The sequence below is a fragment of the Orycteropus afer genome, unplaced genomic scaffold (assembly GCF_000298275.1).
Source record: "Orycteropus afer afer isolate SDZICR_OR568_19922 unplaced genomic scaffold, OryAfe1.0 scaffold00539, whole genome shotgun sequence".
Lineage (NCBI taxonomy): Eukaryota > Metazoa > Chordata > Mammalia > Tubulidentata > Orycteropodidae > Orycteropus > Orycteropus afer.
Genome location: NW_006922126.1, coordinates 906,103 through 928,464, shown reverse-complemented (window position 1 = coordinate 928,464; position 22,362 = coordinate 906,103). Strand labels below are relative to the sequence as shown.

The window sequence follows — 22,362 nt, the reverse complement described above, 5'->3', positions numbered from 1 at the left end:
TGAGGGGGCCTGTGGGGGGCTGTGGCCGGCCCAGACCCAGCCAGACCCCCTTCCCTCCCCACCTCCATAAGCCTGCTCCTCCAGCCAGCTGTTGGCAGCTGTCACCACCTGCCGGCCCAGGGCCAGACGCCTGGCGGCTGTCGCAGGGAGTGGGGGTGGGGCTTGCAGCTGCCTAGGGGCGTGGGAGCCCCAGCCCCTTCCTCTGCCCAGGCCCCAGCTCTTACCCGGTCCTCCCAGGCCTCCAGCACCAGCACCCTCTGGCCGCTGGGTCACACCTGGCCCCAGCCTCCCAGGGGGATGGGTTGGTGGGTATATTCCTGCTGGAAGGACCTCGGAGCTGCCCAGACCCAATCTCAGCTCCACTGGGTCACAGCTGTGGGGTAAGGGTGGGCATCCTGCCCGATCGGGATACACAGGTCCCCTCTCCTGGGGTCTCCCACCCCGCCACACCCAGGGCGTTTCACCTCCCACCCACCCCCATTAGGATGCTGGACCTAGAGTGGCTAAAACCAGCACACATCCAGGCCCCCCAGGGCTCAGCAGGCCACAGGGACTAGGTCCCCGGCTGGCTGTCAAAGTCCTGCCCTGCCTGGGCACTCCCTGGGCACTGTGGGTGGCTGGAGGGGCTGTCCACTAGCTCAGCCTCTCCCAGCCCTGACAGTGAGGGGCGGGGGGTGGAGCTGAGTGGCCGGCACACTCCGGCAGGGGCGGCCTCACATCCAACCCTTCCCTCCAGACTCCAGGAAGCCCCAGGCACAGGCGGGGCACCTGGAAAGCGGATCAGGAGGGGAGGTCTGTGTGCTGTGGCCTGACAAGAGCCACTTTGCCCATCACTGGACCTGGCCCAAACACAGCGACCTGGTACACTCTGGGCAAACTCTGGAGAAGGGACCCCCAGAAGGAACAAACCAGACCCGAGAGGGAAGCCTGCTTTCTCTGGGCCGAGAAAGGAGTTCCAGCCGCAGGGCCTCTCCCTAACCTGGGTGGGTGCTGGATCTCCACTGGAAAAGCCCCCCACCCTCCCTACTCCCGGGCAGGGGAAGGAGACGAGGAAGCCGGGGCACATCCCACCTCAGCCAGTCCAGTGCGGCAGCGGCACACACCCCTCAGGTCGGCAACAACAGGGCTGCAGGCCGCCTACCAGGACAGCCAGTGGCCTCAGCAGTCAGAGTCAGGCCATGTGGCCAGTGGGGCACATTCGTGGTCAGGTGCCCGGGCCCTCTGGGCAAATGCTGGCCAGGCCCCAGGCCTGTGGGTGGGGACAGCTGACCCAGGACCCCCGTGGAAGGAGCTCTGGTTGCTCTGGGGTTAAAGCATTGTGCTGCTAACCAAAATAGGGGTTCAAACCCACCAGCCACTCTGCAGGAGAAAAAAGATGAAGCAGTCTACTTCTACAAAGACTGACAGCCTTGGAAACCCTCTGGGGCAGTTCTCCTCTGTCCTCTAGGGGCGCTGTGAGTCGGAATCAACTCCACGGCAGTGGTGGGTGGCTGGGTGCTGTGGGTGGTCTCAGCACAGGTTGCTCCCGTAGAAGGCAGGTCCAGTCTCAAGTGTTCATGGGTCCCCAGGCATGGCAGAGCACCCCCTCAACTGGGCAGCTTTCTGGGCAGCGGGAGCCTGAGCAGCCCACACCCTCTGTCACGTCTTCGGTGGTGGGGGAAGGTCTCGGTGGCCCCTGCCTGCCCCGAGTCCTGCAGACCCGCTGTGGAAGGTACAGCCCACAGCTGCTGCCACTGCCCTGGACTGCCATTTGGCGTCCTGTTAGCAACAAACCAAAAACACCCCCTGCCAATTCTGATTCATGACGATGCCGCGTGTTGCTGAGCAGAACTGCTCATGGAGTTTTCTTGGCGTGATCTTTGTGGAAACCGATCACCGGGCTTTTCTTTCATGGCACTGCTGGTGGGTTGGAACTGCCAATCTTTGGGTTAGTGTTGTTATTGTCAGGTGCCCTCGAGTTGGCTCCGACTCATAGCAACCCTATGTACAATAAAACGAAACACTGCCTGGTCCTGCCCCAGCCTCACAATCCTTGCTATCCCTGAGCCCATCATTGCAGCCACTGTGTCAATCCACCTTCCCCTTCTTAGTTGACCCTCCACTTTACCAAGCATGACATCATTCTCCAGGGAATGGTCCCTTCTGACAACATGACCAAAGTAGGTGAGACGAAATCTGGCTGTTCTCGCCTCCAAGGAGCATTCTGGGTGCACTTCTTCCAGGACAGATTTCTTCGTTCTTCTGCCAGGCCGTGGTACCTTCAATATTCTTCACCAACACCATGATCCAAAGGCATCAATTCTTCTTTGATCTTCCTTATTCATTGTCCAGCTCTCACATGCTTATGATTGTTGTTGTTGTTATGTGCCGTCGAGTCGGACCCGACTCATAGTGACCCCTCCTTGGGTTCCTGAGGCAGTATCACTACGGAAGTAGATTGCCCCATCTTCCTTCTGAGGAGTGGCTGGTGGGTTTGAACCACCAGCCTTCTGGTCAGCAGTCAAGTGCCTTAGGCACTATGCTACCAGAGCTCCCCACATGCATATGAAGCGATTGAAAATCTCATGGCTTAGGTTAGGTGAATGTTAGTCTTCAAAGCGTCATCTTTGCTCCTTAACATTTTAAAGAGGTCTTTTGGAGCAGATTTTCCCAGTGCAGTATGATGTCTGATTTCTTGACGTCTTGCTGCTTCCATGGGTGTTGATTTTAGGTTAGTGTCTAGCACAAACCACATGTTTGGCATCCTGTTAACAGAGTAAAAGGACTATAAAAAGAGCCAGGGCCCTTCATGTCAACATTCATCAATCCTTGCACCTTGTGTGGTCATAATGCCATCCCTTGAAGAGGAAGCCAGTCCTGGGAGCATCCGAAGATGGTATGGCTGTCAGGGGGAGAAGTAGGAGCCTCCCCCTGCACCCCACTATACCTCATTGCATCCCTCTGTACCCCGCTACACCTTACCATGCCCCATTGCATGCCACTGCACCCCACCACATCCCACTGTGTGCCTGTGAATGGGGCAGGGCCATGCCCTGGAGAAATACTCTCTCCCAAAGAGGGGTCCCACTGTGGTACACATTGGGGTTCAAGGGTCACTGGGGGCCAGGAAAGCCCTTCCCATGACCCCAGGCCCAGATATTCTCACCCATAGCCATAAGTCTCTGTGGCCCTCACCTCCTCTCCCTTCTCCAGGGCTATGTGGCCAGCACACTCTGGTCACCTGAGTGTGACCAACCTGAGTCATCCGGGGCAGGGTGGGGAGATTGCAGGGGATGGCTACAAGAAAGGTGATGAATAGTGGGGACACTCTGAGCCCTTCTGTGCTTCTGGGGGTAGATGAAAAGCTTGGGGACTGAACAATAATAGGTCCAGGGGGTAGTGGGTATCCTGGGGTCACCTTACTTCCCAGCAGTGGAAGCCACAGAGCAGGTGGATATGAGAGCTAGAGGCCGGAAGAGTAGGTTTGGGGGGGGGGTTGATGGCCTGGGGAGGAAGGGTGTGCTGAGGAAACGACCTGTGTGGGGCAGGGTGCCCAGTAGAGTGTGGGGTAAATTGGCAGAAAGACAACATGGACCACTCTTGGGACTCCAGTGGGTGGGGCCAGAAGATGGGTGCCCAGAGAATGAAGTTATAAATCAGGTAAGGGCTGGCACCGGGAAGCCAGGGCTGCAGACAGGCGGTGGTCAGAGTGGCCAGGCTGAGGGGCTGGCCAGAGAGGTGAAGGAACAGTGGGACCCTAACCGCAGGCCCAACCCTGGCATGACCACCTACCTGCCCACATCCCAGGAATGATGGCCGCCTCATTGGGGCATGGGCATGAGACAGCACCTTGTGCAAGGGCCACTTGCCGGGGTGATATCAGACTCAGGGTTGGACAAGGGCCCCTGGGTGTGTTGGGAGGGACGCCCACCTCCAGGCAGTTCTTCCTGGGTGTGACAGGGACTTGGCAGGGCAGGGGGTGGGCAGTGGACTGGCTGGGTAGGCCCAGCCCTCACATCCAGGTCAGTGACTCAGCTAAGGTCCGTCTGTTCCCCCAACCCCAGAGAGGTCTGCTCGGATCCCAGAGAGGTCGAGGGGCCCAGAGACAGGGAGGAAGCAGCCTGCTCCATCTGCAGGCGGGTGACTAGTGGTAGTCCTCAGCCCATCCTCTAAACCCCGACTTGGGCAGCAACAGTGCCCTTTCAGGCAAATATTTATCCTGTCAGAACCAGCCTCTTGAAGCCCCCCACCCATCACCCTAGGGCCCTGAGTCACCAGGGGGCACAGCTCCCAGGTGGAGAGAGCTCCCAGGACCAGCTCCTCACCCAGCGCCACCCCGTATCACCCTGCCTGAGCCAAGCCTACTCCTTCCCAGCCCTGCCCATCCCCATGAGGGCCGGGACTGGGCGCTGTGTGGCCGGTCACGAGGTAAGGTCAACGCAGGGCATCGCCGGGCCCCGCCCGCAGCCCCGCCCTGCGGCCCGCCCAGCCCCTTGAGCCATACCAGGCCCCCTGCCTGATGTTCTGCCTTGGGCCCCCTGCCTGCCAACGTGGCAAGGCGGAGAGAGCCACCCCTGGCTCCTGGGACGCCTGCAAGGTCTCACGCCAGATGCTGGGGCCGGACGTGGGGTGGGGGCTAGCTACTTCCGTAGAAGCTGGCTGGCATAGGCTTGTCCCTACGGTGTCCCTGACTGGCCACTGCACGGCCGTCGGCACTGCGCATGACCCTGGCCTGGGCAGCCAGGCCACAGGCAAGGTCACCAGAGGTGTGCCTGCCAGCCCCTGGGTGCCTGTCCCTGCCCCTGCTCAGCAGCCAGCCAGGGTCCCAGGGGGATGGGCAGCCCAGGCCACCTCACCCGGAGTATGGGCTGGCTTTTCCCTTTACCCCTTGTCTGAGTCTCTGTGCTGTGTGGTTGTGTCCTGTGTCCCCTCCTGTACCTACGTCCCATGTCCCCTGTGTCACACCCCATCCTCGTGTCCCCATGCTGTGTCCTTTGTTCCATGTCCCCGTCTTGTGCCCATGTCCCCATGCCTCATCCTCATTCCAATGTCCTGTGTCTCCATCCTGTGTCCCCTGTGTCCGAGCTTCATGCCACTGCCCGTCGTGTGTCCTCCTCCTGTGCCCATGTCCTATGTCCCCTGTGTCCCTTGTTTGTGTCTCACCTTCTGTATTCCATCCCCAGGTCCCCTGGCCCTGGCACCCATCCCCCTCCTGGGCCTCGGGACAAAGACTTTGATCTCCGGCCAGGCCCCTGCTGACCTGAATGCCTGGGGAGGGAGGTGGGGAGTCCCATGTCCCCTGGCCCTGTCTCTCTGCCACCACCACGGCCCCGCCCCGGGCATGTCTCACGCCCCCCCCTCCGAGACAGCTGCAGGCGGAACCGCGGACGCCCCTTTGAAGCCAGGGGGCCGTGTGGGGTGGGGAGGGGTAGCGGTCACACCCAAGGGTGTCAGAGCCCGGGCCACCCTTTCAAGTTCTCCGGCTTTCAAGGGAACCGGCTTATCGCGGGCCAGGGCGCAGAGCAGAGTCGGTCAGAGAGGGACGCTAGCAGCCTGACTCTGCCGGCACCACCCCCAGCCCCACCCAGAAGGCTGGCCCAGCCCCACCCAGCCTAGGGTCACCCTGAGGACACAGCTGGCTTCCCTCTGACCCCAGCCTGGGACCCCGCAGGGCATGGCCCAGGCCCACCCCAAAGCCACGGGGGACACACAGCTGAGGACTCTGGCATTTGTTTCTGTCCCCAGTCCCACGGTTGCCCTCTGACCTTCCCAGCTGCAGCCAAGGGCACTCTGGGACCTGGCCCTTAGTTCACATGGGGGGTGACCACGGCGGGGACAAGGCCTGGCCACAGGCCCCATGTCCCTCTGGCTCCCCCAGGACCCTCCATGCACCCCACCCCAGTCATCTACCCCTGCTGTGTCTGCACCTCTCAAGTGTTGGCATCCCCCTCTCTCCAGGGGCCCCCAGGCCATGGTGGGAACCCACAAGGGCTGGTTGGGGGCAGGCATGGTGGGCACCTGGGCAGTGACAGGTGCTCAGGGGCCAGGTGTGAATGGCCAGGTGAGTCCTCCCCCTTCTGAGAGAACGGGGCCACTGAGGGCAGCTGCCTACATGTCCTGCAAGCCCCCATCCCACCCAGGAGTCCCATCCCACCAAGCCAGGGCTGGTCCCCCCGACTCAGTGTTCTCCCCCTGTCCCCTTCCTGACAGCTTCCATCGTGGGTCAGTTGGTTGGTCAACAAACGTCTACTCAGGGCTGATTATAAGCCACACAAGGCCGCCCCCACCTGAGAGAGCTGGCCTATGAGGAGGCCTCATCTCTCAGAAGCTCTCCCTGGACGCCCAGCCCGCCATGTGGACCCACACTGCACCCCCCAGGGCACTCCCCACACCCCGAAACCAGCTCTCGGCTCCCTCAGCTGTCTCCGCCCTGGCCGCCTCCCATCTCCTACCTCCAAGGACTCCTGCAATAGCCCCCGAAGCCCTCAGCTTCACCCTCCTGCCTGGAGTCCTCCCTTCCTTCCACTGTGAGGACCCACCCTTCTCACGTCCCCCACTGCTCTGTGCCCTTGGCTGGATCCCTGTACGTGTTGGGGGTTAGGGGTAAGGGCAGAAGCAGGATTCCATCTTGGACAGAGTCACGTGGGACACACGAGGATGTGGATGGGGACTGTGTACCTATAGGCTACGGGCAGACACTCCGCAATCGTGGGGCTTGATACTGGGGGCAAGGAGGCTGAGTGGGAGGGAGGAGGATGGCAGCCATGGCCAAGGGGGACAGGAGGCCAAGGTGCTGGGGACACCCACAGAGACACAGAAATCACCGTGGGCTTGTGGCAGGGGTCAGGCTGGAGCTGGTCCAGGCATGGGGGGAGGGGACGGCAGCAGTACGAGGAGGAGTAGACACTGATGGTGGGGCTCACAGCTGGGAACCTCGAGGGCCAATAGGGGAAGAGTCTGGAGGCCCCGGAGGACAGCCAACCCCATCTCCAAGCACCCCCTGAGGAGGCCCCGGGGGATAGCCAGCCCCCTCCCCGAGCACCCCCTGAGGAGGCCACTGGGAACAAGTTGGGGCTGGGCGATGTCCCAAGAGCAGAAAGGTGAGTTTGGGGAATGGGGCTTATGGCTGAGGGGCTCTGAGCTCCTGGAGTTAAGGGGGGTAAAGGGCTTTGGAGGTGGCCAGAGTGTTCTGTGAGGGCAGGGCTGGGTCCCCTGAGGCCCCTCTGCCCAGCACTGAGTGGTCACAGCATGTCCACAAAACGGCCAGGAGCCGGGATGCGCCAGGTGAGGCCTATAACCCACCATCTCTCCTCAGGATCCCTGACAGGGTCCTCGGGGCAGTGGGGAGCCTCAGGCACCCCCCTTCTGCTCTAAGTGAGAACACAGCCCGAGGCCCTGGCTGTGCCAGCCCAGAGTCTGCTCTGCCCCCAGCCCGATGCCCGACCTCCTCCCCAACCTGGCCTGTTAGACCCAGGGGCCAGGGCGGGGGGGGTGACCCCTCACAGAGGGACTGGGTCGTTGGGCAGGAGAGCAGGCCCACCGAGGGTCAGGCCATTAACCCTCTAGACTCACTTGCTGCAGAGTGGCCCAGCTTCAGAACCTGGCACAAAGGGGATGGCAGCATGCCTGCGGCCTTCCTGCCACCTGAGGTGTCCCTGCCCCCCGTGGTCTCCTTGCTGCCCAAGGTCTCTCCACAGCCTGTGGTTGCCCTACCGCCTGCAGTCTCCCCACCACTCAGTCTCCCACCATCTGTGGCCTCCCAGCCGCCCAGTCTTCCCACCGCCCAGGGTCTTCCTGCCGTCCGTGGTCCCCTGCTGTCCATGATCCTACACCTGTGGTCTCCTCCCCCATCACCTTTCCCCCACCCCAGACTGAAACCCATGTGGGTGTTGGCTCTGCAGCCGCCAATCCTATCTGGGCAACATCTGTTCAGTCACCATCTGGAGGGGGGGTTCTCCCGCCTCTCCCTGATCACAGCAACTGGCCCCTCCAGGCTCCCAGGACCTTGCCGTCACAGGCACCCACCCACCCACAGACGACCCCAGGCAGACTTGACAGCTCTCATCACTTGGAAGCCACTGGCTCTGACCTAACTCCCCACGAGTCAGGGCTGGCTCAGTGCGACTCTTCCAGGGCCAGTCTCTGCCCTCTGCCCCACCTCCTGGGCCCTGCAGGTGGACGAGGTAGCCAGGCTTCAGAGAAACACCATGTCCTGGACCCAGCCCAGGCTCCAGGGCTGCGCACACTGGGGGCATGAGGGCTCTGTCCTGAGCTGGGTGGGGCTCCCAGTGGAAGGGGGAGAAAGAGGAGGAAGGGACTGTGGCCTAGGCCTGGGGGAAGGATGGTGTCCGGCCTAGAGAAGACCCGGACAGGTCACGCTAACAAAGAACCTACTGAAATGCCACCTGTCACTGCAGAGCCAGGCAGGCGACCTCACTTTCCGGCCAAGACACCAAACCCAACCCGATACCAGATCCTAGTGACCCAGAGCACAGAGGAAAACTGCCCCATAGGTTTCCAAGGCATCTTTAGAGATAGACCACCACGTCTTTCTCCTGCAGAGCAGCTGGTGGGTTCAAGCCACTGTGGTTTTAGTTAGCAGCCAAGTGCTAAAGTACTGCGCCACTAGGGCTCCCCACTTTCAAAGCCTCTTGAAACCTCTGCTGGTCCCAGGCAGGGACCTGGACCACAGGGAGGCCATGGCCCACCGGCTAGACCCCACAAGGCCTTGGGGCCACAGTCGCTTCCAGGCAAGACCCTGCAAATACCAGCCCGTCAGCCCAATGCTTGTTCTCACGCAGCTCCCAGAGTTGTAGTCTTGGGGCCCCATGACCCAGGGGTAGGCAGGCAGCCCGAGCTGTATGGCTAAGTGTGGAGTCTGAGTCTTAGGTCCCCCTCTGTGAAAGAGACCCTCCCTCATCGGTCTCAGAGGTCCCTGGGAGGCCAACCCACTCACTGGATGGTGCCTGGAGAGCAGGGTGGGGACCAGGCTACTGGTCACTCACACAGGGCTTCACACAGAACCCCAGTCCCTGCACGAGGTCTCTCCACAGTTCTGATGCCTACAGACAGCCCCATCATGGGCAAGGGGCACAGGGGTGGTGCTAAGGCACTGAGCCAAAGGAAGTGGTTGTCCCATGGGGGACCCAGAGGCTGGGACCAGGTAAAGCACAGGCCTTGTGTGGAGGGCCACAGGGCCATGCCAGCTACGGAGGGGGCTGCGTGCTGAACAGGTGTGAAGGCTGAGGCCTGGTCAGGATGGGGCCCCACCCCCAACCCCCATCGCCCCAGGCTGTGGGGGCTTGTTGTAAACACTTGAGGGCCCAAACACCCCAGTCCTCCTGTTCCTAGGTCCTGAAGACCATTCTGGGACCCCCAGGTCTTAATCCCCTGGGGTCCTTGAGCTCAGCAAGGAATGTCCCCTCAATCCTCCTTCTAGAGACCAAGGCTGATACACCTGTGTGCACACACATGCACGTACACAGGCACACAAGTACATAAACGTGACATACAGCCAGACGTGTACCAGATGACACACATACTTGCACACACACATGCAGATACATGTACACGTGTGGACAGAGTACACCAAATGTGGGCATACACACTTATACACACATGCACATACACACAGATATATGTACAGCAAATGTGGGCATACACACTTCTACACACAGACACATGTACACCAAATGTGAACACACACTTATAGACACACACACGTGGACACATGTACACCAAATGTGGGCACAGACATGCACATGTGGGCACGGACACCCCTCCCCTCAGCAGAAACACCAGTTTTGAGGAAAAGGATGCACTCTTTCTCGTTTAACAAAATAAATTAAATATACGCAACTTCAGCTTAAACTCTAGATAAAATTACAGAGATTTGGGGCTGCCCTGGGCAGTGGGATGGTGGGTGCCAGGCCCCACTGGGGTGCGAACACCAAGCCACAGGGACAGGTGGGTCCCTGGGTCCCCGCCACCCACCCTCCCGGTGGCAGTCCCTCCTTTCATTATTATTAATATTATTATCTTCATTTCTTCAATATAAATATCAAACGGGCTCCTTCTCTCTGGCAGTGGGAGGCTGGCGGGGAGAGGCGGGCAATCACCCCAGCCCGGGCTCTCAAGGGCAGGGCCTGGGGCTACTACCACTGCCCCCAACAGCCCAGAACACTGCTGGACACCCAGGACAGGTGGCGGCAAAAATAGCCAGCCGCCTGCTGAGGCTGGGCAGGCCGGCATCGGGGCAGGGACGGGGGGGTTGGCAAAGCCAGGGTCCTTCTCAGATCCCCTGCCGGGCCGGGGGGCTGACCAAGGCCTCCTGGGGACCAAGGGTCGGGAGATTCCTTCATCAACTAGCCCATCACTGCATCTGCACTGCAAAGTCAAAACACCCAGCCTTCCAAGAATGTGTTTGCTTCGTGTGTGTGTGTGTGTGTGCGTGTGTGTGTGTGTCCAGGTGTGGGGTCCCAACACATGGCCAGGTGCACACATGCCTCCCACAGGGTGTCCTGGGGTGCCGGCCGCGTCTCTTTGCCTCTGGGCCCACCTCGTTCTGCCTGTCCCTCCACACCTGTCCGGCCGTCTGCCCAAGGCCCCCACGCACCTACCCCCGCAGCGCACAGAGGGCTGGGTGGGGCTGGCGCCCCGTGGCCCCTGCTGCAACCTGCCCTTAGCACTGGTAGTGGATGTGCTGGTGGACCTTTCCCTCCACGTGTGAGTGTGTGTGTGTGTGCGTGTGGACGTCCGTGTAAAGTTTGGGATAGAGCTTGGGGCCGGCAGCTGGGCCGGGGCCCAGCAGGTGCTGGGGGGCCGCAGGGGGCCCATGCTCTTCGCAGAGAGCCGCTGCTGCAGGCAGGTCCTTGTCCCCTCCGCGGTCCCGCGCCGTTCCGGGCAGGCGATGCGTGGGCATGGGCGGGGCGGGCATGGGCGCACACGGCTTCTTCTTGGTCTGGCAAAGCCACAGCAGCACAGTGCCCAGGATGAAGACGGCGCCGGCCGGGATCCCGATGACCACGGGCCACGGCAGGCTAGCGGTTGAGGACGAGGGTGCCACGGGCGGCCCCGGAGGCTTTGGGTCTGCAGGAGAGACGGAGTGAAGGGTGAAGGGTGTCCCGTAAGGGCCAAGGGTGTCGATTCACTGAAGTCTAGACCACCGTGGGGTATGCGTGGAAGGGCCGGGCAGGGGTGCCCTCCTCCAGTTTGGCCCACGGACGGAGCAGGCCCCACATCAGCTGGACACTGGGGGCCGTGGGGAGAGGCACCCACCTGGCAGCACCGTGAGGAAGGCGCTACGGAAGCTGTAGCCCATGGTGTTGGCGCCCAGGCAGATGTACATGCCGGCATCATCCTGGCGGGCGCGGGCGATGAGCAGCTTGTTGAGGTAGGAGCCGTCCGGCCGCGACCACACCTCCCCCGTGGGCAGCACCACGAACTTCTGGCCGCCCACGTCAATGGTGGAGTTGTAGCGGCCCTCGGCGCCGTACTCCACCCGTTTCAGCCACTGGATCACCGGCTTCACATCGCTACGCACCTTGCACTGGAAGGAGGTGGTGCCACCAAAGTCCACGGTCGTGTTCACGGGGTGTGTGCCAGCGAGCACGGGCTTGGAGCGTGTCCGCTCTGCAGGGGGACAGCACCATGTGGGCAGTGGGCAGCAGCTCTCCCCAGACCCATTCACCCACGTGGTCTAAGGACAAGTCCACCTCGTAGATGGCACCCACCTGCCCCTTTGTGGCACTCACACATTGAATCCACCTTGTAGATGGCATGCATGGCACCTACCCATGCACCATGGATCACGTCCACCTTGTAGACAGTGCTGGTGGCATCTACCTGCCCACCTGCCCCTGGCACCCACGGATCATGTCCACCTTGTAGGTGGTAGTGGTGGCATCCCCTGCCCGCCTGCTCCTGGCACCCACAGATAATGTCCACCTTGTAGGTGGTAGTGGTGGCATCCACCACCCGCTTGCCCCTGGCACCCACAGATCACATCTACCTTGTAGGTGGTGCTGGTGGCATCCCCCACCCACCTGCTCCTGGCACCCACAGATCACGTCCACCCTGTAGGTGGTGGCATCCCCTGCCCGCCTGCCCCTGGCACCCACGGATCACGTCCACCTTGTAGTTGGTGGCATCCAGCCGCCCACCTGCCCCTGGCACCCACAGATCACATCTACCTTGTAGGTGGTGCTGGTGGCATCCCCCACCCGCCTGTTCCTGGCACCCACGGATCACGTCCACCTTGTAGGTGGTGGCATCCAGCCGCCCACCTGCCCCTGGCACCCATGGATCACGTTCACCTTGTAGGTGGTGGCATCCCCCACCCGCCTGCTCCTGGCACCCACGGATCACATCCACCTTGTAGTAGTAGTGGTGGCATCTACCCGCCCGCCTGCCCCCGGCACCCACGGACCACGTCCACCTTGTAGGTGGTGGCATCCCCCGCCTGCCTGCCCCTGGCACTCACGGATCACGTCCACCTTGTAGGTGGCATTGATGGCGCCTGCCCGGTTGGACACACGGCACGTGTACTTGCCGCTGTCTTCTGGCCGCAGGTTCTTCAGGCTCAGAGTCCACTTCTTCTTCTTGCTTTCGCCGGCCTCTGCACGCGTCAAGGCCTGGTCGTCCTTCATCCACGTGATGTCTGGCCTGGGGTGCCCACTGGCCACGCACTTGAGCCGCACGGAGCTGCCCACGGGCCGCGCAATCACCCGGCGCCGCATCTTAGAGGGCTGGGTGAAGCGGGGCCGTGCTGCAGGGGGCAGGCACTGACGTCAGAGGACAGAGGCCTGAGGGGCGCCCAGCAGTCTCTGCCCCCCGGCTCCAGGAGCGCATGGTGACACTCACCCCACTGCTTGCTGGCTGGGTCCTCCCGGCCCCCAGGGGAACCATCAGGCACCAGGCTCGCCTTCCCTGTGCTGGTGTCATCTACAGAGAGGAGAGGGCCCACCGAAGGAGGGGTGCATAAGTGGGGAGCCCTGGGGCAGCAGAGCCCTAGGAGCCCCTTGGAGACCCCGGCCTCACCCAGCCCAGCTCGTTCCCGGCTGGGAAAGGCCTTGACACCCAGCCGGAAAGTGAGGGCACGCCCACGTCTCAGAATCCCAGAAACAGCTGGGCAAGAGCCGCCCATCCAGCCCCCTCCCTGGGTGCAGGGGACCCTAACAGGCTCAGGGAGGGAGAGTCGGGTGGGTCCACTCCTCCCACCCCGGCTCCAGGGGGTCTGCAGGGCCTGGGACGGGAGGGGGCCAGGCCGGCCAGCAGCTGCCGTAACCCTAGCCCACATCAAGGGCCCTGAGACCGTAGTGAATTAATGTGGCTCAAATACCACCCGGTCATCTTCCCCTTTGAAAGGCCTGTGGGGGACAGTCCCATGGCCACGGTCTTCCCATTCCACAACCCAGAAAAGGCCGGCAGAGGCCGCCACAGGGGAGCCAGGGTGCTGAAAACCCAGGTCCCGCCACGCAGCTGTGTGAGGCCGTTAGCGTGGGGCTGGGCAGGGGCTCTGTGAAATGGGCACAGTGTGGCCACCTCTGGGCCCCCACGTGGCTCAGAAGGGCCGTCCCCAGGGGCCCCACAGGCAGAAGCCCCGCCTGGCGGAGGGCGGGGCGCTGAACCCTGGTATCCATAAGCAACAGGCGTGTCTCTGTGTGACACCTGTCCAGTCCACCGCCCAGGCTCAGGGGGCAAAAGGGAACAGAAAGGCCCTTCGCTGCCCGGCGGCCCCTCTGAACTCCGAAACCTGAGCCTCAAAGCCCCAGCCGCCAAAGAGACGCACCCTGCCAAAGCGGCCTGGCCCGGCCCCGCCTGCCTGGCTGGCTGTCGGCGGGACCACCACCCTGGGACCTCCTTACACCTCCTCTCGCTGCCCCCAGGCCTGCTCTGGACCCTGGGGTCACTTTCAGAGGCGGTGCTCCAGGAAGAAAGGGGCCCCAAGGCTGGAGCCTGAGGAGGGGGAGGAGCCAGAGGAGGACACGCCTTGCCCTGCCCAGGAGGGCTGAATTCAGACCCTCGGCAGGTGGGGTGGGGTGGGGTGGGATGACACTGGAAGGAAGGTCTCCAACTTTGCTGGAGGCTGTATTGAGTCAGGGTGTGGCCGAAGCCCAGCCCTGCGCCAGGTTACAGGACCCAAGGCATCAGTCCCCAGGCCACTGCCCCCGGGACACTGCCCCCACGCACCCCCCCTCACCAGCTCCTGCACCACCACGGCCTCTGGACCAGCCGGGGTGGCCGTACTGACCCATGACGATGAGCGTGTAGTTGACGCTGAGGCTGCCGAAGCCGTTGGTGGCCTTGCACACGTATGTGCCCGCATCCTCCCGCTCCACCTCCTTCACTTTCAGCCCCTGAGGCAGGACGCGGAAGCGGCTCCAGCCGCTGTGGATGGTGCGGCCGTCCTTGGTCCACATGGTCAGCGGCGGCGGGTCCCCCTGCACAGGGCACTGCAGCCGCACCGTGCGGCCCAGCCGGGCCACCTGGCGCGGCACCACCTTGTCCGCCATCCGCGGGGGGCCTGAGGGGTGGAGGACAGAGCGCTCAGTAGGGGGCAGAAGCAGGAGGGGCACGGCTCAGCCCTCCCAGGAGGGCATCAGACAGTGGACATGAAGGTCAGCTGACCCACTCACTGCTCAGGGCAGGCACTGGGACGCCCAGAGAGGGTGACTGTCCTCGCCTGGTCTCAGCCCAGAACTCCGTATACAGTAGATGATCAAAGCACGGCCCCGTTTCCCAACCACAGTAGGTGAGGTACTGGCCTCACGTTCATCAAGTACCCCCTTTGTGCCAGGCAGCAGCTATACTTAATGAAGGCCCACGGCATGCCAGGCCCACGTTCACCAAGCACCTGGTCATTCTACACCCCTATCTGACAGGAACCTACTTCGTACATCACATTCCCTGAGCACCCACTATGTGCCCAGCCTACGCTCACTAAGCACCCACTACACACCAGGCCCACGTTCACTGGGCACCCACCACCCACCAGGTGCACATTCACTGGGCACCCACTATGCACCAGCTCCACGTTCACTGAGTGCCCACCGTGCACCAGGTCAAACATTCATGGTCACCAAACACCCACTTCACACCAGGCCCACATCTGTCAAGTGCCTACTATGCACTAGGCCCACATTCAACAAGTGCCCCCTGAGTGCCAGGCCCACATTTGCTGAGCACCCAGTGTGCCAGCCCCACATTCACCAAGTACCCCCTGCGCACCCGCCCCATGTTCACCAAGCACCCACCCACTGTGCACCAAGCTTGCCCACATTCACCAGACACCCACTGCGAACCAGGCCCATGTTCACTGAACACTCACTGTGCACCAACCCACATTCACTGAGCACCTACTGTGTAGCAGGTCCACATTCACCAAGCATCCTTGTGTACCATGCCCACATTCACCGGGCACCCACTGTGTACCAGGCCCACGTTCACTGAGCACCCACTGCCCCAGGCCTCGGTGCACCAGGCACCCACTATGCACCAGACATCCACTGTGCGCCAGGCCCACGTTCACCGGGTACCCGCTCTGTGCCAGGCCCATGTTCACCAAGCGCCCACTGGGCACCAGGCCCACCTTCACCGGGTGCCCACTGTGCACCAGCCCTATGTTCACCGGGCGCCCACTGTACATAGGCCCACGTTCACTGAGCGCCCACTGTGCAGCAGTCCCTACCCAAGCACAGGCAGTCGTCCCCTACATTAACGGATTCCCATGCCCTGGGCAGCCCCACCAACCTGGGCCAGGCTCTTTTGAGCAGAAAGTCTTCAAAGGATCCTAACACACCCTTGCATGAATCCAAAAAACAGGGCAGTTTCCCGAAGAGCAATGCACCCTGAGGTCAGAGGGTCAACAGAGCCAGAGGGCTGTGGGAGCCTCGGGCACAAGGTGCGGCCATGCAGAGGTGGGGACTGGGGAGGCCCTGAGAAGCTGCCCACCGGTACTGGCCCGCCGCAGCCTGGGGCCCGGGGTGGACCTGAGGCCCTGACAGCCCTCTCCCAACTGGCCAACTCCGGGAGGGCAGTCAGAACGGAGGGGGGCACGGGGGGCCCAAGCTTTGGCCACTTCCTGCCGCCCAGCCTCTGCGGTGCTCGCTGGGTACAGAGAGCACCCCGCCTGCTGTGTAAGCTCCCGCTGCTAAGTTCCTGACCTCTCTGCCCACAGAATCCCCACCAAGGGGTGCTGTTCCCACGTGGTCATCCACTCTCCCGGGGCGGGGGAGGCGGCCTTGGCCAGCTCCAGCCACTCTTCTCGGGGGCTTCTGTGGACAAGGCTCCCAGGGGGCTCCCAGAAGGCGTGGGTCCCCAGGATAGCTGAGTGCGCGGAGGTGCCAGGCGACAGAGGCCAGGCTGAGATGCTATCACACCGGGCCTGCCGGCGTGACGGCGCAGCATATGTTTTCAATAACCAGCTGGTATTTCTTCAACATGCAATTACCAGCTGGTTACATTACCCGGCCTTGGCAGCCCTCCGCCAGTGCTTCTGCGCACTTCTTCAGAACCTGAAGTAGCAGCTTTTTCCCCATTATTTCCGTGCCTGGGGACAGGCAGCTGAGGGCAATGAACCCCTGGAAACCCCTCCTAGGTGCCCCACCTCGCCCGTCTGGGGGGCAGTGAGGTGGGGAGGGTGGGCCAGGCCCCGCTTGCACGGAGGAGTCGGGGGGGATGAGGTCTCAGGTTCGGGGACTTCTCTGGGGCCCATAAGTGGGGATCCTGTCTCTGAGTCTCCAGACTATGATTGTAGCAAGCATCAGCCTGGCCCCTTTGGGCGTGGGGTGGGGGCACGGACACAGAGTCTCCTGGGTGGAGAGACCTTCAGTGATCGGAAAGCAAGGCAGGGCAGGACCGGGGCTGTCACCACAGGCTTGCCTTTGCATCCTGCCCAAACAAAGCCTGCACCCCACAATCTTCTGGGGACCCCTCTTCTCTGTACCCACATCTTTGCCTCCAATTGCGTGCCCTCACTCACCCATGTGGCTCCCAGACAGTCCTCCACCCACCAAGGCCCCCGGCAGCCTGCCCGTCTCTCCCAGGTGAAGGGACCCTGCCTGGGAAGGGGTGGGGGAGCAGAGGTGAGGGAAGGGTGTCCTCCTGGGATGACCCTGGGCTTTGTCTGCACCAGGTGTTGAGGGCTGGGGGTGGAAAGAAGGTCCTGCACCCACCCTCGCTCAGTGCGGCTAGCCTCACACTGGGCCCCACTGCCCAGGGGCCTCATGGGACACCCCCTCCCCAGACTTCCCATTCCCAGGCAAACCCATCGGCCACCTGTCACTGCCTTAAATTCCACCATTCACCGAGCGCTCAAGCCAGGCCTCCCAGCTGCAGGACTAACAGGGAGTCACAGAAGGCCCCGCCCCAGGGAGGGAGGAATGGGAGCCCCAGCCCCTCGGGGGCCTGCTCTCTGGCCTCCTGGGGAGGCACCTGGCCCAGCCCATCCCCACATACACCTGTCCAGTGCCAGGCCCGAAGATCAGCAGCCTCCCACTGCTGGGGGACGACCCATCCCCAACCCCATCAGGGGACGCAGCACCCCCACCAGGTAGCCTGAGTGCTGGCGGCGGGGGTCACGGAAGAGGGGGCAGGAGGCGGCATCTAGCAGGAGGCAGAACCCCCCAGGAGACCAGGAACAGACAGACAGCGGGGACACCAGTCAGGTCACCGAGGCGAGAGGCAGAGGCGAGTGACCACCAGACGCTGCCGGAAGCTGCGCCCCCAGGGCCGTGCACTGCCGGAGGACAGGCCGGTGGCGGCAGCCAGAGGCCCAGGCTGGAGCCAGCCTTATCCTAAAGCAAACAGCTCTCCCCTCCCCCACGGCCACCCCCACCCCCACCTGGGCCCCGGGTTGCAGCTGGAGCTGGTACGGTTCCGCTGGAGGCCACCACCAGGCCAGGACCCCTGGGCTCCCAGGCCGGCCCCACCCGGCGGGAGGCCCAGCCCCCCCAGACTTCCCGGGAATTTTGGCCCGCCACTTTGGCCGCCACGGCTCTATATTTAGCCTGGGAAACACAAGCCCCCATTGTTCCACCTGGAAGGAGAGCCTCCAATCCACTAAGCCATGGGAGAAACTGAGGCAAGAGGTGCTCGTGCAGGGGACAGGGGAAGAGCAGGTTCCCCACCCCCGACTCAGGGGAGAGTCCAATGGGGAGAAAGTCTGGGCAGCGTGTGCGGGGCTGATGGCCCCTGGGCCTCCCCTCCGCGACCCCTTCTTCCAGGAAGCCCCCGACCCTGCACAAACCAAAACGCGGACACGGACGGCCACACGGGGAAACTGAGGCTGGGGCGGGTCTCACTCTGACAGGTGGTGGTGAGGACAACTGGGGGCCCTCCCTTTCCCCACTGCTCACTAGCCCAGCTGTAAAAACATGGCCAGGAATGGGGGTCCGGAGAGGGGGACTGCTCAAAGCAGTGAGGCCTCGGAGTGGGGCACAGCAGCCGGGAACGACCCAGAGGCCCCTGCCACCCAGCACCTTCCAGACACGTTTGGTCTCCAACAGGTCCTCTCCTCGCCCTCCGCCAGCTTCCACAGGGAGACACTACTGCAGTGACCACACACACACACCCTCCGGCCACACAAAGCTTGCCCACACTCTCCCGCCCGGGGCCCACCGCCCCAAGCGCTGTTTCCTCAGGGGCTTGCTTCCATGAAACAAGACGAAGCTTGTAGTAGGAGCAGGCCTGCCCACCTGCTCCGAAGGCCCCCCGGGGAAGGGGTTGGAGGGCAGGGGACTGGGACTGACGCTGGGTGGGGTGTGTGACAAGCAAGCAGCCAGAGGGCATGGAGAACGGCTTCCCTCAACAGATACCTCTGGCTCCAGCCTCCCAGCTGTAGCCCCCCGCAGTGGCCTCACCCCAGGACACTCGTGGGGCCGCCCTGAACGCAGCACCCCCACCTCGCAGGCCCTCCCCAGACCACCGCTGTGGGCTGTGGACCGCGGCACGCAGTCCTGCCACCAAGCCTTTGCACTTGCTGCCCGCCCCCTGCCCCGGGTGAGGCCCCAGGTGCCCCCTCCGCCTGTAGTTCTGTTCCGCCCACGGCCCCTCCCCAGCAGGGAGAAGTGCCACCACTGGCAGACAGACCCTGGTCCTGGGACCCTGAGCGCTGCCTGGCCTATAGGAGCACTCAGCAGCTGTCCACTGCAAGGCTGGGGGGGAGGCCAGCCACGACCGGGCACTCCCCCACGCCTCGCGCTGCCCAGCCTCCACCTCCCCTCCAGGGCCTGCCGGCAGGGGTGGGGTCGCGGCAGGGTGGGGCATGGAGGCAGGGGGTGGCTGAGCTCCCCCAGATCATGGTCCTCTCACCAGGCCACACAGCATCCCCAAAGCCAGGGCACACATGCATCCGTGCACACACAGTGCACCAGAGAGACCTCGGGGCAGGGAGGGATGAACGCCAGGTCCCAGAACCCAGGTCAGAAAAGGCAGCGCACTTTAGTGCTGCCCTGCCCTCTCCGGTGACAAGCCCAGACCAGCAACCCCCCACCCCTCTCCCAGCACCTCGATGGGCGCAGACGGGGTTCCTGACCCAGTGGCAACAGACGTGAGAGTAGATTTTGGGTCTTGATGAGAGGCCCCACACACGGCCTGGTGTGGCCCAAGCCAGGCTCAAGAGACCTGGTTAAAGACAAAATGAGGGTGAGGGGCCAGCCCCCAAGGCCAGTCTGTGCCCCCATGGAGCTGCCAAGGGCCCTGAATGTGGGCAGAGTAAAGTCAGACACCATCCCATAGAAGCCCCCAGCTGCCCTTAACCTCTGACCCCTCCTCTCCTCCAGGCCCACCTCGGTGCCAGCTCCAAGGAACACACCTCCTCCAGCCACACCCAGGGAGGGGTGCCCAGGAAGCAGCCTCAGCCCGGCTGGCCCTGGTGCCGACGGCGGCTGCAGGCATGTGTGGGAGCCACCGGGCAGCTCATCGAAGCCAGTCCGTCCCCGACGAGCCCCGCACAGCCCAGGAACTTCCGGCCTGGAAGGGCTGCCCTAGGCAAGCAGCGTTGGTTCTGGCCGCAGGGGGCGCTGGGACCGGGCAGCAGACCAGGAGCCCTCCGAGTGGGCTGGGCCCTACCCACTCCTGGAGAGGTTAAACGGCCTGGGGACGGGGGCCTGAACGAACAGTGCAGTGGGCCTTGGCCAGAGGGCAGGGGGCAGGGAGAAAGGTGGGTACCACGTGGGCAGGTGGGGGGCTCTTTGGGAGGGGCCATGAGAGCAAAGCAAAGCAAAGCAAAGCATTTGGACAGCTAAGCAGACAGGGTGGCCCAGGCGTCTGCCTCAAAGGGGACCAGCCTACCAGGTGCTGGGTCTCCCAGCAGCGGTTACCCCCACTCCCCAAGGTGCTGCCTCTGAACCCCACCTGCAGAGGAAAACAAGGCACCCAGGTATATGCCTGGGTGCCAAGTGGTGGGGCCAGGCCCCCAGCAGGGCACCTACCAGTGGGCAAGGCAGAAAATGCCAGGTAATCTCCCGCCTCTACGAAGACCCTCTGTCCAGACAGTGGTCCCAGGATCCCCCAGGAGAAACCAAGGCCTGAGAGGTGAGAGCACAGACATCCCCCAGGGGGAAGGGGGCAGATGACTGCCCCCCAGGGCCCAGCTCCCCATCTAGTGTCAGGACCAGGCCCTGCCCAGCCCGATACTCTCAGGAGTCAGTAGGGAACACTCAGATACACAGTTATATAGATACACACACACACACATATATATACATTCATGCATGCGCACATACACACACACACATGCAGGCTCCGAGTCACCAGCCCAGCTGCCCCCAAGCCTGGACCTACGGAATCAGCGGTGGAACTGGTAGGACCCGCAGGACAGGTGGTTGCCCCAGAAACCGGGCTTTTTCCGGGCACCGTGAAGGGAGGCCGAGCCACAGCAAGCTGCCCACAGTGTCCTGTCCGCCCCACTACCCAGCAGCAGACACCAGCAAGCTGGTCACAGGCTGATGGGGTGGCCCTGGGGACCCCTGCCTGACCCTGCAGGTCCGTACCCTCCTCTGGAGGCCCCTCAGGGCACCTTGTGCAGACCCTGCTCCTGAGGGCTGCCCCTTCCTGCCCCTACACCTCAGGACACACGGGGGCACCGGGAGAAGAAGGCAGGGGGCGGGTGCCATGCAGGCTTCACTGCTCGGGGGCCACACACAAACCACCAACAGAGGACTCTCTCCAGAGGCGACCAGCACAGCACTCAGGGAGCCAGCTGGACACCCAAGTGGCCCTTCCTGTCACTGCCCCATGCCTCGGCCAGATCTCACCAGGTCCACTGCACTCCAAGGCGGACCCCGCCCTCCATCCAACCTCACGTGCCCTGTCCCTGGTCCTACGATCCTCAAGGCCCCAAACCCTTGCCTTGGCCTTCAAGGCCTCTCTCTGACACTGCCTCAAACCCCTATGGCCCCTCACAGGCACCCACCGTCCACACTGTCACCCATGAGCAGCTGGGCAGGGGACCTCCACAGGCTGGGGCCCAGGGGACGGCCACCCAGCCCCACAGGCACACAGCAACGCCTGTCTTTGGTGGGCCCAGAGCCCAGGCAGGCAGACTGCAGGGAGCCCAGCCCTGAAACAGCCCTGACAGGTCATGGGAACTCTGTGGAGCCACTTTCTATCCTAGGGCTCAGGGGTTCAAGAGTCCTGAGGGGTCACGGGACCCCAGCAGGCCTGGGCCGTGCACCGAGGCCAGAGCGGCCAGCCTTCCTCCTGTCCTCCTCCCTGCAGCCGCCGCCGAGGCCACCTCATTATTCACTCCTCGGCCACTTGACAGGACACACAGCCTGTGTAAATCTTTCATGAAACAGACCAGCCAGGCAGGAGGAAAAGCGATTGTGTTTGCTGCCAAGATGGGAAGCCCTTGATTTCAGCAGTCCCGAGGCCAGTGAGCACCCTCCCCGCCACAGCTGCCTGACGCTTCAGGGGCAAGGGTGCCTGGAACTCCCGACACCATGCCAAGTTACCCCATGGGGGGTCGGGCTCTGTGTACGGTGAGAGGCCGTGAGGGCCCTGCTGGCCTGCCAGCTCCCAGCCCCAGCCATTTGGCAGACCCACAGGGCACAAGGGCGACCATCTCCGGGTCCTCAGTGGGGGCGGGAGCCTCCACCCCGGGGATGAGGCAGGACTGCTCTGGGTAGTCCTCCCCCCTGCACCCCACCACGGCACCAATGCCCCTCAGCCAGCCCAGCACGTGCCCCCTCGCGGCCCCTGTTCCAGGCACACCAAGGCGTCTGTGGTTCTGTTCATGGGACGGCTGAGAGGAGACGTCCACTTCTCCCACGCTAGGCCTGCCACCTGGACGTCTGTCCTGTCCTCCCTCCAGGCCTGGCTCCGTGAAGCCCCTGGCCTCCTCCATGGAAAGGCTCTCCCTGCCTCTCCCCAGGCCCCTCA

General features: G+C 63.0%; 1 protein-coding gene across 1 annotated transcript; it reads right to left on the bottom strand.

Moving 5' to 3' along the window:
• Positions 1 to 10,660: 10,660 nt before the first annotated feature.
• FGFRL1 (fibroblast growth factor receptor like 1) lies at positions 10,661 to 21,095 on the bottom strand. The gene is made up of 7 exons (XM_007955768.2): positions 21,046 to 21,095; positions 20,947 to 20,978; positions 14,231 to 14,503; positions 12,841 to 12,921; positions 12,461 to 12,745; positions 11,257 to 11,610; positions 10,661 to 11,067 (listed from the first exon to the last, which is right to left on the bottom strand). Exons 1-7 carry the CDS (start codon positions 21,093 to 21,095, stop codon positions 10,661 to 10,663), a joined length of 1,482 nt encoding a protein of 493 aa, XP_007953959.1.
• Between the last annotated feature and the right edge of the window lie 1,267 nt (positions 21,096 to 22,362).

Coding starts and splice junctions, on each gene's coding strand:
- FGFRL1 (XM_007955768.2), bottom strand. CDS start 21,095: ATGGCACCCGCCCCCTGCCTTCTTCTCCCGGTGCCCCCGTGTGTCCTG. Junction 20,979..21,045: donor GTGCCCCCGTGTGTCCTGAG/GTGTAGGGGCAG, acceptor AGGGGCCTCCAG/AGGAGGGTACGGACCTGCAG. Junction 11,068..11,256: donor CTTCCTCACGGTGCTGCCAG/GTGGGTGCCTCT, acceptor TCTCTCCTGCAG/ACCCAAAGCCTCCGGGGCCG.